This window comes from Prionailurus viverrinus, chromosome D3, assembly GCF_022837055.1.
Source record: "Prionailurus viverrinus isolate Anna chromosome D3, UM_Priviv_1.0, whole genome shotgun sequence".
NCBI lineage: Eukaryota > Metazoa > Chordata > Mammalia > Carnivora > Felidae > Prionailurus > Prionailurus viverrinus.
The window spans coordinates 8,054,637-8,072,612 of record NC_062572.1 but is presented as its reverse complement, the minus strand read 5'-3'; the positions used below and the strand labels follow the sequence as shown (position 1 = coordinate 8,072,612).

The 17,976-nt window shown below is 51.2% G+C and overlaps 1 protein-coding gene across 12 annotated transcripts in view; it reads right to left on the bottom strand.

The window, feature by feature from the left end:
* Positions 1-17,976, bottom strand: part of KDM2B (lysine demethylase 2B) — a 153,533-nt gene that overhangs the window by 68,104 nt on the left and 67,453 nt on the right. For all 12 annotated transcript variants that reach the window (XR_007145959.1, XM_047828605.1, XM_047828602.1 and 9 more), the window contains 4 exons: positions 16,899-16,992; positions 15,772-15,925; positions 6,892-7,007; positions 1,117-1,243 (listed from right to left, as the gene is read on the bottom strand). Coding sequence is in view for 11 of the 12 variants with exons in the window: in XM_047828605.1 (XP_047684561.1) it covers positions 1,117-1,243; positions 6,892-7,007; positions 15,772-15,925; positions 16,899-16,992 (491 nt within the window). In the remaining variant the exon portion in view is untranslated. The remainder of the gene's footprint in view (positions 1-1,116; positions 1,244-6,891; positions 7,008-15,771; positions 15,926-16,898; positions 16,993-17,976) is intronic.

Sequence of the window (17,976 nt, the reverse complement as noted above, 5' to 3'; positions counted from 1 at the left end):
TCTCAGACTTTTCCACACCTGAATATTACATCATCTGACATGTTTGAGACTCACAACAGACTCCCCAGACAAAACTGAACCTCTAGGAGGTAAAGAAGCACTTCCCAATAAAGACCCCAGCAGAAACATTTGTTCCCCATCATATGCCCAGTGTGAAACCCCCAGAAGTCACCGAGGATGAAAGTCAAGGGAAGGAGGGAAGAAGGCTTTTTGCAGTGAGAAAAAAAAAAAAAATAGGGAATCTAAAAATCCTGGCGATTGCAAGAGAAAGAAACAGTGCAAACCCTAAAGGAGACAGACCGATCGTATTTTTCTATCCTGTGATGAGACAGAAACCATGAATGAGGCTCAGCAGACTTTGCATCCAGGAAACCCCTCAGCAGTAACAGCTCAGGGGCAGGGACAGAGGGAAGATGGGTGTTCCTCCAGATTGCTCCTGGGGGCTCACTGTCACAGCTAGAGGCAACTTCAGGCGGGCACCTATGAGTCAAGATTCAAGGACTGAGCCATTTGGGGGGTGATGTCCCTTTAAATAAAGGAAGTAAGGCAGGGCTCCACAGCTGTGGCTATAAACGCTCTCTCCCAGCCTCTGTCAGAACCACCCACTGCTCTGGCAAGCTTGTGTCTCCAGCCCTGGTCACCCCTCCCGCTGGCTCAAAGCTGGCCTCAGATTTTGAGGACTGGCTACACCTCGTGGGCCTGCTCCCATATAGACAAAAACCAACCCCTAGGTGCAGCAGAGGGGTGAGGATAGGGGGATCAGCTGGTGACCACGGAGAAATAAAACAACCAGGATTATTTGCTCCGTGGGGGTCCTGTCTCAGCAACCATGCCTGGACTGGATTCTCCTCACACCTAAACAGTCACCAGCGAGACCTGGAGGCCACCAGTGGGACTCTTTTGGGGGGGGGGGGTCACAATTTCATTTTCTTGGACCCTGTATTCCAAATCGAAGGTCAACAAGGATGGCTTCCCCTTCCTAAGGGGTCTCTAGGAATCTATCCGACACTTTGGTTCAAAAGAATTCCAGAAACCCAGGGACTCTCAGGGGCCACACTGAAAAAATTCTTCCTGCCCAGCTGAGCAGTGGAGGCAGCCAGTCCGCATTTCACTCACCAATAAGCATGGATTCTCTCTGGTATTCCTGAGTGAGGTAGGACCGCTGGGTCACACAGTATACGTATCTCTCCAAGACATACCAGCACATCTCATAGTAGAAGGGGTAACGGAATTTGGGCTGCACCTGAAAGCAAAGACCCAGGAGTAGAAGTCAGTTTCTGGAGGGCAAAGGAGAAACAGGGAGGAAACTGGGAGGAGGGGGTTTCTGCAGGTGGGAGTTATTTTCACCATCTTAAGCAAGAGCACAAATGGTGTGAGGGGGAAAATGGGGGAGGCGGGCCGGAAGGCAGGAGAGAGGCGCTGGAAGGGGCAAGATACCAGTAGCATGCACAAATGAGGAGGAAGAGGGGAGAGAGAGGCCTATGTAACAGCATCATTTCAAAGCTCCCTGAGCTGCATGCCGCCAGGGAAAGGCGGATGGGGTCCGCTTTGTGCTTCTGTGAGATGCAGAGAAACAAGAGTTGTCCCCTGACCTACTGACGGAGGGTGCGGGTACCTGCGGATGTGATCCTGATTCCAGCTACAACAAACACAGGCTCCTCCTTGTTCTCAAAAAATTCTTACACAGACTCTGCTATCCCTCCCTGCCCCTTGAAAGGCAGAAATCGACCCCCAAACCTTACCCATTTGCAGACGGGCTATCAAGCATCTCCTGCACTCTGGGAAGGAGGCAACACGAGGCGGACCAATGAGGAGGGAGGGGGTGTGGCCTCTCCTACCGCCAGGGGCGGGGCCTCAGAGGGGCCCACCTCCTGCTCCTCCCCGACAACCACCTGGCACTGCCCAGCCCATATTCCAGAAGGACTCCCTAGACCCAAGTCCCCACGGTGACCTGGGACCACCAGGGTCTGGTGCAGGAGACCAGATGGAGATTCCCTTTTCGCAGTTTCTTATAGGGGAGGAAGTGTAGGTGCAGACAGCTTTGTGTATCAGAATTATGAAAAGGCCTGGGCTCCAGGAGGATTCTGATGGGTCTATATGGACGAGATGGCAGAGGAAGATGGGAAGGAAGCAATACCACTGATGGCCTTGCACAGATGAACCTTCTGGAAACTTCATCCTGAGAGGGTTAGTGAGGAATGAGGGTGGTGAGAAGGTGGTCCCTGGCTCCCTCCCGCCCCCACCCCAGGGGGCTGAGCCCTCTCTTCCAAGGCTACACGTAGATCCTGTATGTCCAGGCTCACTCCCAGCCTGCTCTCTTGCCCTCTCACCAACAGTGTGTCTGCCTCAAGGGACCAGACCCCTCTTCACCTCTACTATCTTCCAGAAACTCAGGGAGTTGGATGTTAAGCAAGAACACTCTCCCACCTTTTTCTGCAATAGTGTACAGGCAACGTTCTACATGTGAGATGAAGGCAAAGACAAGCACACTTAGCTCCTCCGTTTGCCCTAAAATACCATTTTGCTGCCTCTCTCACAGTGCCCACCTGCAAAAGGCCTCAGCTCTGCCCTGAGAGTCCCAGCTCAGTCCCCCGGCCACCCCAGGCCCCACTGACTCAGTGTTCAACAGCAAGGCCCTTTTCCCATGTTGGGGGCCTCACTTCTCCCATCTGCTTAGTGGGTCCATTTGACCTCCCCACCTCTGGTAGATGGTATGTTGGAATGAGATCCTGGCCGCCGCATGCTTTTGAGCTCCTCCAGGGGATGCATGGAGTTGGGAACATCATCTAGCGGTTTCCTTGGCTCCAGCTACTTTCCCAAGAACCCTGGTTTTAATGCTGGGATAGTATTAATCCTTTTTCACTGTCACTGGATCAGTGCCCTTCGGAGTTTAAAAAGGAGAGGGGCACTTCAGACTGAGACAGACCCTGACCTCCTCCTGTAAAGAAGGGTCTGGGAGCCTCAACCCCACCCCTGCTCCAGAGGGAGGACCAAGAGACTTTGAAACCAATTGCCAGTACCTACGGAGCAGGCTGAGGACAGGCAGGCTCACCTCTTCTCAGACCCCCACTCACATCTCCCGACTTCAGGTTTGATTGGTAAAACTCTGAAGTTGCAATTGACCTTTCAAATTTTGGGAAACCGTCCGAGCCGAGCCGCTCTGCATTGAAGGGCACCATGGCACCTGAGAATCTTTCTAGATCAGGAAAAAAAAAATCTATTTTTTGGCTGTATTTCAGGAGAGGAAGAGAAGTCTCCCCTCATTGTTGCTGAACCCAAGGGAAACCGGCTGGGTGAAAACAAATAAATGCTGATGAAGGAATTCAAATTTTTTCATTTTATTTTTATTTTTTTTTTCCAAGAGAGCACCGCAGGAAACAAAATTTGCAAAGAATTGACTTACAAACGGGTTGTCGCCTTCCACCCTTCGCCTTCAAAAGGTTTCAGCCACATGCCTGGGAACATTAAACACACGATTGCTCAACATTACTTGTTGACAAATTCCGAGCCTCACCAAATTGAGTTGTTCACCGAAAGGCAAGGCAGTCAGAAAGCATGCAGCGCTCCTAGCCTGGGGGGTAATCAATCTATCAGCGGATCTCAAGGGGTAGCTTTGAGTTCCCAAAGGCCCATGCGAGTAGCACTCGGCCTTAGCCCTTCCTCTTAGAGCTGAGTGACCTCAGGAGATCAGAACCAAAGGTGTTTCGGTGCATCTAGAACTCCCGGGTTTCAAGGGACTTGAAAAACTAAAATATGAGGGTGGGTGGAAGTGTCTTAAAATTTGTTTTTCTCCTGGAAAAAAAAAAAAGTAAATGGGAAAAAAAATCCAATGGTAGAGGAAAGAGGAGAGGAAGGGAAAATTATTTGCAATTTCCAAATAGATTCACTGGCTGAGAGGGAATGGAGTGTGTGGTGTTACCTTTCCTGAGAAAGCTGCTTTCACTAGAGCCATTAGGGGGGAAAAAAAAGATAAACATAAGAGAGACGGCAGTTTAATGAATGACCAACTGGACCATCCCTGTCCCTTATGAACCTAACTGGAGTTAAAAATACGTAGCGATAGTTGCTGAGACGTTATCTTCAAATAATAAACATGCAACACACCCATTCTTTGTAGTTCTTTAACTCCCTGCATCTTTAGAACAAGAGGATTTAATCCACACGGGGGGTGGGGGGGTGGGGGGCATGCATGTGGGTTTCTACACATGCAGACCACCAGGCCCTTGCAGGGTAAGGCCTCATGGGCAGCAGGGTCAAGCCACCTATGAACCCCTCTCCCCAAATTAAAATCCTAGCGAGTGAGACATGGCTTCCTAGACATAGGAGAACCTTGGGGTTCCCCTGGTCTGGATGGGAGGGGGTTTCCCCACGTTGGGCCACAAAGGCAAATTCTTTTTCTTAGACAAATCCACACCATGGGGCTTAAAGATTGACAGTTTCCTGTCCCACCCCCTGCCTTTGGTTTCCAAGCAAAGCCCTCTTTTAGGGGCTCTTGAAAAACTATTTTTAAATGACCATAACCTTCTTAAGAAAGCTCACAGGGATGTAAAGAATTAAGCTGTAGCGAGCTGACAAGGAGCCCTGGCATTTTATCTGGATTCCCGTGCTCTCTCCCCAGCATCTTTTGTCTGCTTTGGCTCCTAAGACATAAACAATTGGGCCTTGTAGCCAAGCCCTCTCCAAAGACCAGAAATCAAAGCAGATTAAACAGCCTGCCGCTGCTTCCAGCCCAGACTGCCCGCCAGCCCCCCGCCCATCAACCTGCTTCAGGGAAACCAGATGGGGTGCCCACTCAGACGACAGGGACAGTGGGCCTTGGGGGAGGAGACCCCACCACACTCATCTCAATGTGGGCATGATATTCTACAGGAACTTGGCGTGACGCTGGGGGTTCCGCACTATTACCCTCCCTCCAGCCTCCCACCCAGCAGGGGAGAAGAGCTGGGCTCCTAATGGAATGATGAGGCCCAAATCCACTGAGATGTGCAATTCGGATTCCCTGGGGGAGAGGACAGCTGCCAAGCAAGTTGCCAAAGCCTTTAGAAATCCCAGCCTGACTCTGGCTTTCAGGAATTGGCTGGAAAGTCGCGGGCCTCACTTCTAGATTTCTCCTTTTCTATCCCACGCCTCCCTAGTCAGCTAACACACAAACTGGCCCATTCTTCAGGGCTGGCCAAAGAACAGTTGGCCGAAGCCCCAGACAGCACTTGACCCAGACTACGAGATCACCACTCACACCCAAATGGTGCCTTTTTCCAGAATGCCACGGGGCAGCATCCACCAGACCGGGAAAGGGATGGTGGGCAGATGACAGAGAAAAGAGGCATGAAAATCCACAAAACAAGACCCAAATTCTGCAGACCCAGGCCTCCCAGCAGCAAACCCGCCAATCTGGAGATGAGGCACACCTGACCACTGCATAGAGCTCAATGCTACTCCCAGGAAAGCCCTGGACAAGGTCCCTCAATGTCGGGACTGTTAGAGAGGCCAAATACACACACAGTAGCTAAGATTTTGGCTCACTTACATGATTCCGTGCAGACCAGGACCTAAAAACAAGACCAAGAAAGGCAGGGACCCCAGGCTCAGAGCATCTGCCTCAAGTTGATGCTTCTTTAGTGTCCAGACATGACATTACCTCTCTGGGGCAAAAAAGTCACCTCTGAGGCAAAGCCCAAGAAGACATGATGTGGTCAAGCCATACAATGGAATATGAGTCAGCCATAAAAAAGGAACATAGCACCGACATCTGCTTCGACGTGGATGAACCCTAAAACATCATGCAAAGTGAAAGGAGCCAATCACACAAGGACACGATATAGGATTCCATGTCTATGAAACGTCCAAAACAGGCAAATCTGTAGAGACAGAAAGCAGGCTGTTGGTTGCCACAGGCCGGGCGAGGGAGATGATGGAAGGTGACTGCTAATGAGTAGCGGTTTTCTTTCTGGGGTGATGAAAATGTCCTTGAATTAGAGGTGGTAGCCGCACAACATGGTGAATACGCTAAATGCCACTGAATTGTGCACCATAACTGGTGAGTTTTATGGTACGTGGAATGAATCTCAATAGAGAAAAGAAATGAACATTTGAACAACTATAAGAGGAAAGAAGAAGGAATGGGTCCTCTTGGTCCCAGTTGCCCAACCTCAGACCTGTCTCAGATGCCTTGGGACTCTTGGCCGAGTTCCACAATGGGAGAGAGGGTGCATGCAAGCAGCCAGTGCTTTCCAGAGGAAACTCATTGAGCAGAGCAGAGGGCACACGTCAGGTGTTTAAGCCTCAGCCCCTGGTCCTGGGGGGTGGGGGGCGGGGATTCCCTATGTCTGAGAAACCGTTACTCTCAAGAAGAAAATGAACCCCCCCCCCCACCCCGCCCCGCCAACTCTGTAAGCAAACAGAGGCAGAGCTTAGAGACAATACCCGGGGGACCCACAGATACTGGCTTCCTTGGGGCACTACATCACATTTGGGGTCCGTGGGTAGAGGAGACACCAGGTCAAGAGCTGACCTTTCCAAGGTCCCAGCCCCCCTCCAAACCACAGCAGGAACAACCATAAAATCCCTCCCAACGCCCTTGCATCCCTCTCTACACGTGAGAAGAAGAAGCAACGTTCCCGATATCTCACGGTGCTTTCTCAACAGATACTTCCTCTTTGACAAGGGGGTTTTGGCTGCCACTGGCCTGGAGGTGAACAGAAACTCCAGGGGCTCTGGGTGGGGCTCTGGCAGACAGCCCCCAGCAAGGACCAAGGCCCCCACTTGAGGCAGGGAGCAGCAGGGAAGGGGGAACCACGGAGGACTGTGGAACGACTCGTCCCACACACCCCAAGCGCCAGGCAGAGCTCAGGAGCTGGGCAATCCCACGAGGAGAGAAGGAAGCCGCCTTACCCGTGTTCTGTCCTCAATCTCGTAGATCCGCAGCTGCATGGGCACGTTAAAGCTGTGCAGGATGTTTCCACCAAATACCAGAGAGTCTACAGGAGTGTAGACTGCGTGGATCCAACCTGGGGTGAGGAGGGCACAGAGAGGGTCAGCCACTGGCTCCTGGACCACCGGGGAGGGTCACCCTATGGAAGCATGCAGAAGATCACAGGAGGCCCAGGGGAGCACCCAGGGCTAGAATCGGGGATACTCGGGCTGCCTGATGCGGAAGGCAAGGTTCCTGGCTGGCTGAGAGGACTCACATACACAGCCCTGATGGACTTCTGCAGGTAGTAACTCCTGGTCGGCTCAAGACGGGTGGCTGGCAGCTTGAGGGCCTTGACAAAGGCTTCGCCATGTTGTGGCGGACCGGGCCGCAGCAGCCAAAAGAGGCAGGCCCTGTGCCCCTTCCAGAGAGCGGGACACCCCTTATTCAAGGCTGCTCATAGCTCCTGAGCCTCTTCCTCAGCATCCCAGTGACCACTCATCTCGGGGGGAGTCACAAAGGATTGCTTGGGGCCACAATGCAGGAATGACACCTTGCAAAAACTGCAGAACCCAGACACTTTCCTGCCTGAGGCCACCTCCTGCCACTAAAATCCCCCAAGGCCCGTTTCCAGGTGGTCATCTTAGCTACACGACACCTGTGCCCCCACATCAATTCTGCTTCTGCTCTGCCCTACAGCTGCTGACAAGTCTTTCTCCTGCCGAACGCAGCCCTTTTAATGGCCTGGGACACGGCTTTTTTGTCCCCCTGAGCTCCAAGCAAGCCTGGCCTAGTAATCCTGGGGATAAAACTGAAGGCTGCCCCTGTGCCAGGCATTGGGCTAAAGCCTTTACAGAACTTATCTCACTTAATGCTCACAAAATCCTTAAGAGATATATACTACATTCATCCCCAACTTACAGAAAAGAAGACTGAGGCACAGAGAAGTGAAGTCACCTATAAGGTTTGGAACCCAGGGAGTCAGCCTCACTTGGTCCTTGAAGGCCAGAGAAATCAAACCCCACAATTCCCTCCCCAAGTAACTAACACACGTTTCAGGTGCTCAACAGACCCGCATGCACCTCTAGCCTACTGTAACAGCGTGAGGCTAGGGGACAGGAAGTATTCCACTCCCATTTACAGATGCTGAAACCAAGGCTAAGAGAAGGTAAGTCACTTGCTGAATGAAGTCACAGCTGGCAAGAGCTAGCACCTCCGTTCTTAACCGCGATGCACCATCTCTCTATCACAGGCTTAGCACCAGGCGTGCAGGCCCCAGGAGACGGGGCCTGCAAACATTCTGGGAAGGCAAAAAGAGACACGCAGAGAGAAACAAGAGAGACAGAGGTGAGACAAGGACAGATAGAGGTAGACAGACTCCCAGTGAAAGACAGGATCAGCAGAGGGGAAAGAGGACAGAAAGGGCAGCCCAAGCCCTGAGATTCCCAAGTCCAGGTGCCCACATCTCCTCTTCTCTGACCCCTCTTCTCCAACCTATATGCATAATTTGTTTGCTCGGAGGAAAATTACAGAGACCTCCCCTACCATGCACCCAAAACACGCCAGCCCTGAGTCACAGGCAGCCACCGGTGGCCACGGCTGCCAGAAGCAAAGGTGCCACCTGGGAAGAGAGCTGGGAGGCCACTGCTGCCATCTGTACACTCGGGGTGCTGGTCCTCCCTTGCTGGGCAGAGGGTGGGATGAGCTGGCGGTCCCCGAGGTGGGCAGAGAAAACCGACAGCCAAGAGCATGAGAACGAAGGCTCTCTGAAACCCGGTGCTGCTGTGAGCTCCCCACATCTCCGGCCCTTGTGGACATCTTCCCCACCACCTTCACACCTCTGTGCAGGACAAGTACAGCTGCTGCCTTTAAAGCCTCAGTTTCCACATCTACTTCAGCCTCTCGACCTCAGCTGGGTACCAGCTGATTTTCTCAGCTGTCCATTTTTGTATCTTTGTCGAGCAGCACTACGCTATTATTGTTCCTGTTACCACCATCAATGTTATTTAAGCATCACTTCCTAAGACTGGGACCTAGGACCTCCAGGGTCAGGTAAATGCACAGGGTGGGGTGAAGCCTGAATGGGGCAAAGATTCCTGGGTCTTGTTCTTATGCTCTTCACACACCCACCCAGCACCCTACAGAAAGCCTAAGTCCCGGGACCTCGGCTGGAAACTGTCCCATGGCCAACTCACCATGTGATATCAGACTCTTGACCACCCCTCTCCTGGCCTTCACCTGCCCACGTTAAATGAGGGAGATCATTGCCTCCCTTGCAGGGAATCTGGTGAGCAAGAGTTCAGTCCATGGAAGCAACTGCCACTGATATTCATGGTAGTCTCATCCATCTCCAGGGCTTTGCAAACAGTGATGCCCACGTATATCTGCATTTATCAGCCCTGGAGTCTCCCTTCTGTCCTATCAGGTGGAAATGCAGACACACCTGATGTACACCTGCTACCCTGCCATGCGAACAAAAGAGGGAAACAGAAGAGAGGTTCTGTTTCAAGTGGAGCGGCAGGGAATTTCAAGAGCTTTTAGAAGCTTCTACCAACTCTCCTCTTGTCCCCAAGCCAGGGCCTCACAGGTGGGTCAGGCAGCCTCAAATGGATTAGGCACTGCCTCCCCCAGCCTTCCTCAAATCTACTCCATGACTTTCATACTCCCCTCAGGAAGAACCAAGGAGGAATAACAGTATTCATAGGCCCCATCCATCCCCGCTCTCCCGATGGCATCTCCTTGGCTGCATCCCAGGAAGCATGAGAGAGCAGGTGTCCCAAGCTGGTGACTGGGCTGTGGAGGCTGGCATCTGTCTCTTGCTTCCAGGCCAGAGTCACCAACAACATGAAGGCAATAATGGAGACTATTCAGGCCAAGCGACAAGGGACAGATCAATTGTGGAAGAAAAGCAGGCGACCCATAAAACCTACCGACGGGTGGTTCCCTGGGACCTGAGGGACAGTGGGACACATGGAGTCTTGCCCACAACCCAAACACTCGGGATTCAGAAACCAAAGCCCACCCGCTCCATCCACACTTGTCTCTCTTTGTGGCTGCTGTAGGGGTAAACCCAAAAATCACAGAACTTGGGGGCATCTCACAGAGGGCCATGACCTGCTTCCTTCGCTGAGCTAGGCCAGGTCCCAGGCTGGGCAGTGCAGCTGCCAAGATGAAGCAAGAATGCCCTTTCCTTTCTAGGACCTCATAGTTGGTACCAGGGTCCCAAAGTGGCAGGTCACAGGCTGCAGCAGACTCAGGAGCGTGCTTAGTTTGACCCACATGTGTTACAGAAATGGGGAAATTTCCAGGGGCACCTGGGTGGCTCAGTAGGTTGAGTGTCCAACTTCGGCTCAGGTCATGGTCTCACGGCTTGTGAGTTCGAGCCCCGCATTGGGCTCTGTGCTGACAGCTCAGAGCCTGGAGCCTGCTTCGGATTCTGTGTCTCCCCCTGTCTCTGCCCCTCCCCTGCTCACGCTCTCTGTCTCTCAATAATAAATAAACGTTAAAAAATTAAAAAAAAAAAAAAGTAATGGGGAAATTTCTCAAGACAAGCTGAATTGTTTCCTTCTCTAGAAAAATAGGAAGATGGCCCCACAGGCCATTCTCATCTTTAACTGGCTGGAGGTGAGCAGCAGTTATCTCATTTCCCTGAGCACAACCACCCTCTATCTCACATCCAGCCTTCTTCACTTCCACCCTCTCTCCCTGCTCTGTACCTATTTTATAGGTGGGTCATCTGAGGCCCAAGCTACATTACGCTATTAAGTAGCTTCGGGTTACTTTTTCTCAGACTGGCCCAAGTCTAAGAAATACCTAGGGCTGCCTGTGAATTCTGGATCATGGGTGATTCTTACTACAAAGCAAAGATGGGAAATACTTTCAGGTCAGTCCAAGCCACTGACCCCAGGGCCCTTCCCAGGTCCCTATACTTGGGCTCCACCATTCTGGCTGCTACCTGGCTGGACATACATTCAGGACAGACAGAATCTATCTTACAGCTTCCCTACCACCTTCCACACTGCCAGTGGGCCCTTAAGAAAGTTTGTTAAATGAGCAAATAATTTTCCCAAAGTCTCATGGCCGAGAAGGAAGACCAGATCCCAAGTCTGCTGACTCCCAGGCTAAAGGAGGACGAGGTCAGCTCTGAAACTAGACACACTTGGGTTCTTGCCCTGGTCTGTTGCTTATTAACTGTGTGAGCTTGGACCAGTCTATTCACCTCTCTGGGCCCCAGGAACCTTCGTTACTTAAAAGGCAGAGGGAAAATAAGTTGCTCCCTACATGCTCACAAAAAGGTAAGTAATAAATGTAAAATGCTGCTCAGTAGGGGCGCCTGGGTGGCGCAGTCGGTTAAGCGTCCGACTTCAGCCAGGTCACGATCTCACGGTCCGTGAGGTTCGAGCCCCGCGTCGGGCTCTGGGCTGATGGCTCAGAGCCTGGAGCCTGTTTCCGATTGTGTGTCTCCCTCTCTCTCTGCCCCTCCCCCGTTCATGCTCTGTCTCTCTCTGTCCCAGAAATAAATAAAAACGTTGAAAAAAAAAAATTTAAAAAAAAAAATGCTGCTCAGTAATGTGAGTTACTATTACCATTAGCTATAGTTCATTAAGCTGGTGCAGCCAGAGAAAGAGGCTGAGCCCATCAACGTGGTCAAGGCATTGGCCACAGGTCCCCTCACACAAAGGAAAAAGAGGTCACCGGGTCTCTCTGACTTCCTGCTCCTTGGTGATGATTTCCACCTCAAGCTTTCCTTACACCTAATGATTAGGCTGAATCTGGGTAACTCACTGGCCACTCTGACCCTGACTGTGTACCTTGGGGAGGCAACTGTATTCCCACTGCCTCTGCCTCATCAACAGGACAAACCCAGGCCCCTTTCTTGAGATCATCTCACTCTTCAGCCACCTTCAGGTCTGCCTCTTCCAGGCAGCTTTCCTGGACCACCCAGGAATGAGGCCTGAGAACCACCCACACCCACAGCACAGCCAATACCCAACCTCTTCACTCCAGACACAAGAAGAAAAGAGTGAAAGCACGTCTCACAAAGACTGTAACATTTAAAACCCTCCCATGCCAGTAGCCTCCCATTAGCGTTGAGTTGAAGACTTGCTGAACGACCCATGGGCAGACGTGAAGCCAGCATCAGGTAAGAGGTCACGTGTCTAAAGTCACACTGTGGGGACAAAAACCCACGTCAGAGATGAGAAATGCCAGAATTAGATTTTCTACTCCCGATACAGAAAACCCACATGCAGGGGGCTGTGTTGCCCACGGCTGTCTCTCCAACTCTCCACCCAAAGCCACACCCCAACCACCCTAACTCTCAGATGTGTGTCTGCACACAGCTCAGGGGGCGTGGGTGCTGGGAAGAATTCCCAGGTGGCCGTCTACCTCAGTGACCACAAAACTCTGGTCCTTCAATTTTCACTGGCTGGCAACACAATGAGGAAAATGAAGATGGTATACATTTTCATAAACTCAAAACTATCAAATTTAAAGTACTGGCCATTATTCTGAAATTACATACTTCCGAATTTTTAGTGTCAGAATCATCTCCCATTCATGAAAATCAGCACTAGTAGATGCCAGGTGTTTGGTTTTTTTAATTTTTTTTTAACATTTATTTATTTTTGAGAGAGAAAGAGAGAGAGCAGGGAAGGGGCAGAGAGAGAAGGAGACACAGAATCTGAAGCAGGCTCCAGGCTCTGAGCTGTCAGCACAGAGCCCAACACAGGGCTCGAACCCATGAACTGTGAGAGCGTGACCTGAGCCAAAGTCGGACACTTAACCTACTGAGCCACCCAGGTGCCCCTGTTTTTATTTTTTTTACGTTTATTTATTTATTTTTGAGACAGACAGAGACAGCATGAATGGAGGAGGGGCAGAGAGAGAATCCCAAGCAGGCTCCTTGCTGTCAGTGCAGAGCCCAATGCAGGGCTTGAACACATGAAACTATGAGATCATGACCTGAGCTGAAACCGAGAGTCAGATGCTTAACTGACTGAATCACCCAGGTGCCCCCTGGGTGTTTTGGTACTTTTTAAAAAGAAAAAAAATTTTTTAATGTTTTTATTTATTTTTGAGACAGAGAGAGACAGAACATGAGCAGGGAAGGGGCAGAGAGAGAGGGAGACACAGAATCCAAAGCTGGCTCCAGGCTGTGGGCTGTCAGTACAGAGCCTAATGTGGGGCTCAAACTCACGGACTGTGAGATCATGACCTGAGCTAAAGGCGGATGCTTAACTAACTGATTCACCCAGGCACCCTTGGTTTTTTGGTTTTTGTTTTCATTAACATCCATCTTTAGGAAAACTACAAGTTTGTAACTATAAGCTCCCAACTCCTCCCCCTCCTAACGGTCACTGAAATCAATGCTTGGGAACCACGGGTACCCCCAGTGACAAATTCTAACTGTCCCTTTTTTCCTTCCCAAACATCCTGATGTGTCACTCACAACCTTCAGTGCCCAGGAGTCTTGGCTGGGATCTAACTCAACATCTGCTAACTGTACTTCAAATCCCGCTCTTGCCGTCAACAAACACTCACACCTCTGCTTCTCAAGACCTTTTCCAACTCGCTAAGCCCCCAAAAGGCACACCCTTCCCATCCCAGACTGAGGGAAACCAATGAACCACCTCCCAACTCTGCCAACGGCCCTGAGGAAAGAAGGCCAGTCTTCCCAGAGAGATTAGGAGGCCTGCACTCAGGGGGGCTGGGTTGGGAAGCACCTTGAGGGTTTCACAGTTTAGCCCACTGACTCCCATTGAAGAGATTGGACAGTTGAGGCGCAGACAGGGGCAGAGACCAGCCCAAAGTTCCTTTGGGTTCCCTTGAATCATCACAGCTTATCCTCTAATACCTACAAGTGGCTTGACCACATCTTAGAAGGGTACCGCTTCCTTCCCGATTCTCAATGCCACATCTGCCAGGGTATGTACCATAAATGCTGCCCACCAACTGCAACTCATTCCTGTCCCAAACAGGGGTCCCTCCCCTCCCCCAAGTCTGAGGATGGACCTGGGTCCATGGTAACAAAGTCATCCCACTAAACCCTACCATTTCCAAATCCCCAATTTCCCTAATAGTGAAATCTCTACTTTCTGCCCAACTTTCTAGAAGAGCCCAAGTGTGCAGGCCCTATCCCCTCAGTGGGAGCTGCTACCATAACGGCCCCCTCCTCACTTGCCACTAGCACTTGATGTCCAGACCCAAGACCAGCTTCCAACCCAACTTTCAGAAACTTAAGTGTGACCAGCTTCTCCCTCCAATGGATCTTAAGCGCTTCAAAGGATACTCCTAAGGTTCAAGCCTCCACTCAGTGGCAAATTTCCTGCAGCCTCCTTGGCACAGCCATATATAGAGCTTCTACTCGTATATATCCAGTGACAGGGAGCTCACTACCTAGCTGAGCAAGTCATTCCAACACTACTTGGCTATACCTCTTCTTGCAGAAGACAACAACTAGCTGACTGCTGTTCCCTTACACCTTTACTCCCCTGGGTAAAACCACACAATTCCTCCTTCAAATTTATCTCACCTGGGGGCCCCTGGGTGGCTCAGTTGGTTAAGCATTCAACTCTTGATTTTGGCTCAAGTCATGATCTCACAGTTTGTGAGTTAGAGCCCTGTATTGGGCTCTGTGCTTACAGCTTGGAGTCTAGAGTCCGCTTCAGAATCTGTGTGTGTCTCTCTCTCTGCCCCTCCCCAGTCATGCTCTCTCTCTCTCTCTCTGTCTCTCTCACTCTCTTATAAAATAAATAAATACACTTAAAAAAAAAAGGCAAATTCATCTCACCTGGTATGGTATCCAGACTCTTTAGGTCGACTTACCTCCTATATGTGACCTGACTCCCTTACTCTACACAGTGGGACTGTCACCTCCCTCATCCTGGGTAAAATGTTTCCATTAATGCAGCCAAAGACTGCACTCCCTGATCCCTAGGGCATCTGTCATACTCACTGGTGACTCACCCTGTAACTGTCCAAGAACTATAGGCTCTCCAAAGAGCTGTAGGCATGTAGGTCTTAGCTCACTCCAGTCCTCACTACCACCCTGGGAAGTCTCACTCCCATTTTACAGACAGGAACACCAAGGCTCAGAGAGGTTAAGTCACTTCCATAAAGCCACAACTTAAAAGCAGTACATCTGAAAATTAAACTAAGGCCGTGCAGTCTGGCTCCAGGGCCAGTGCTCTTAATGACTGCCCTCTACTATACTTGCAGTGTTAATTTCTTTTTCTTTTTTCTTCTTAATTTTTCTTTTGGAGGCAGGGGGAGTCCAAGTACAAGAGCTGACACTGACCTCAATTACATTTCACCTACTTCTGCTGGAAGGAGGCTGCCACACCAGGTCCTTCCCCAATGCCACATTGCCCTCTGTCCATTCCCTAGGCTTTCAGGCACCCCCGTAAAGCTCCCGGCCCTGGGGTCTGCCCTTTCCCAGAACCTGCCTTGGACTGCAACCTCCATACTTTGCTTCCTTGGATAAACAACCCAATTCCTCCTTCAAGGGGGTGAACCTACCCCCTCCCCACAGTGCCACTGTCATCCCCTCACACGGAAATTTCCACAGGAAGTCCTAGGGAAACCATTCACTCTTCCCCTGAGGGAGGGCCCTATGCTTTTTCCCAGGAGTGAATTCTAGCCCACTGGCGGGGAGACACAGGTTAGACGTGAGAGAGAAAGGGGGCTGTTTTTCCCTACAGCCTGAGGCCTACTCCTGTCAGGGACTGCCAAATGCCACAGAACCCCGTTCCTTGGCCCGAAACCCTGGCTGAGGCCCCAGGGATGCGGGAGCCTTCTCCCAGTGCTGGGAGAGCCAGGCGCCGAGGGAGAGCCCAGCGCCAGCCTTGGCCGGAACCTACCGGAAGGGATGAAAAACGTGTAGCCCTGTTTCAGCTCAATTCTTTGGCATCGCTCCACGCGGTCTCCCAGGAAGATGTCACTCTGTTTGCCTGATAGCACCCACTCCTCGTACAGTGCCAAATTGTGTAGGGTTGGAGGAATCAGCCAAAAGATCTTGGGAGGAAAAGGAGGCAATCAGCTGAAGATCCGGGCCAAAGTCCTGGATTCCTTCCAGGCTGTGCCGCAACCCAGAGAGGCAGCCCCACCTGCCTGGGAGTGGGGGGAAGACAGGGCACCGCCTCCAGGACCAGGCCCCTAAGGGTCTCTGAGGTGGCAGGGGGGCTGTGCCACCGTCCTGGGACACCCTTGGCCTGCCTTTAGGAAATCTCCATTCCCACTGCAAAACCAGGGTGGGTAGACTTCCTGGACTGAGAGGAACATTCTTTCTCCTAAGCCACAGGCTTGTTGAGGAGGTAAGGAAAGGAGAGGAAGGGAATTTCCTAAGTTGTCTGATCAAATGGCCCAATAAATAAACCCAGCTTGTGTTCACTCTGGAGAAGGAGGAAAACATCTGGAACCGGGCAGGATGACTTCCTACCCAGAATTTCTTCCAACATGTTTGGTTAAAACGAACCTACACACAGCCCCAGACGAGCAGGACGGCACACATACTCTCAGGCACCCACACCCGCGCAGGGTACATGCAGAGCCGAGCACAGCGGGAGCATCCCGAATGCAAGCCCCACCTCCTCTCTCTGGGTGACGCCTGTCCCTCATGTAAAATGTTCATGAACGCAGGTGGTGCTGGCAACTAGACTTTTTACGTTAAATGTTCTCAGTAGTGGAGCTAAAAACTACAGTGGGCAAAATGAATGCTGGCAAATCTTGGGACCCAAACCTGGAGTTCTAATCTGGCCTGAGATGCTTAGAACACTGGACTGGGTGGGCAGGTGCGAACAGGTCACTAGACGTGATGCAGAAGAGTTGACTCTTGATCCTTCTCCCCAGGAGAAGACAGAGAGTGAGGAGGTGGCCCTGAAAGCAGTCACAGGACAAGGGCTGGCTGGGCGTGGGTGAGGGGAGCGAGCCCCTCCAGGAAGAAACAGTCAGGAACATACAGAAGTTGAAGAAACTCAGTTCGACTCACCTTCCCACCCCGGAAAACATGGTACCAAACAGAAGTGCCTCCAAAGTCGATGTGGAAGTCAGTGAAACAACCTTTGACGCTCATCAGACAGTATCTGCAGCACAGAAGCAGGGGAGCAGAAAAACAGTTCAACGCCTGAATCACAGGAGGTGAGTGAACAGCTTCAGAGATGCTTGACCTGCTGCCCTTTTGCAAATGCTAACACTGGGGGATTTTTTTTCTTTTCTTTTCTTTTTAAACCCAGTTCTAATCGGAGTTCCCCATGGGGGAAGCCCCTGTGATCAGATGATGAATCTCAAGCATTGGCCACCTGCCCCCAAGGCTGGGGGAGGCATTTTTGTTTTCAGGTTCCCAGGAGAGAGCTGACAAACCCACAGGCCACTTGGTTCCTTCCTGACAGACAGTTCTACTCTGGCCCCGCCCCCACTCCTACCCCAGTGAGAGGCTTCCTTTCTGCTCCTTCCAGCTCCTTCCTGTACCTGCAGCTCTCCTGAGCTGCCAGTCCCCTTTGCAGCAGCTGGACCCCCTGGAATTCCATTGTAAACCACCTGCGTGGCTTGCCAATTACCAGTCCCCATTCATCTCCTCATTCGTTCAACAATCACTGAGAGCCAACCCACGGCCCAGCCCAGACCTAGGCATGGCACTTAGAGAAAGGCATAAGAATGCCTAAGACACCTGCCCTTCAGGACGGGACACTCTTAATGGAGCACTGCACAGGAAAAGTTAAATCGCAAGACAAACTGCAGGGGACTGAGAAGTGAGCAATGCAGCTCAAAGTACGTGGTACCAGCCACGAAAAGATCACAGTGTAGGATTCCACATATATGAAATGGACAGAGTAGGCAAATCTACAGAGAGAGTAGATTAGTGGCCAGGGCCTGGGGGGGGGGGGGGGGAGCAGGGATGGAGAGTGACTGCTAATGGGTACAGGGTTTCACTTTAGGGTGATAAAAACGTCCCAAAATGGACTGTGAATGCACAACTCTGTAAACATAAGAACCACTGAATTGTACACTTTAAATGGATGAATCGTACATGAATTATATCTCCATATAGCTGCTAAAAAAAAGGTGGG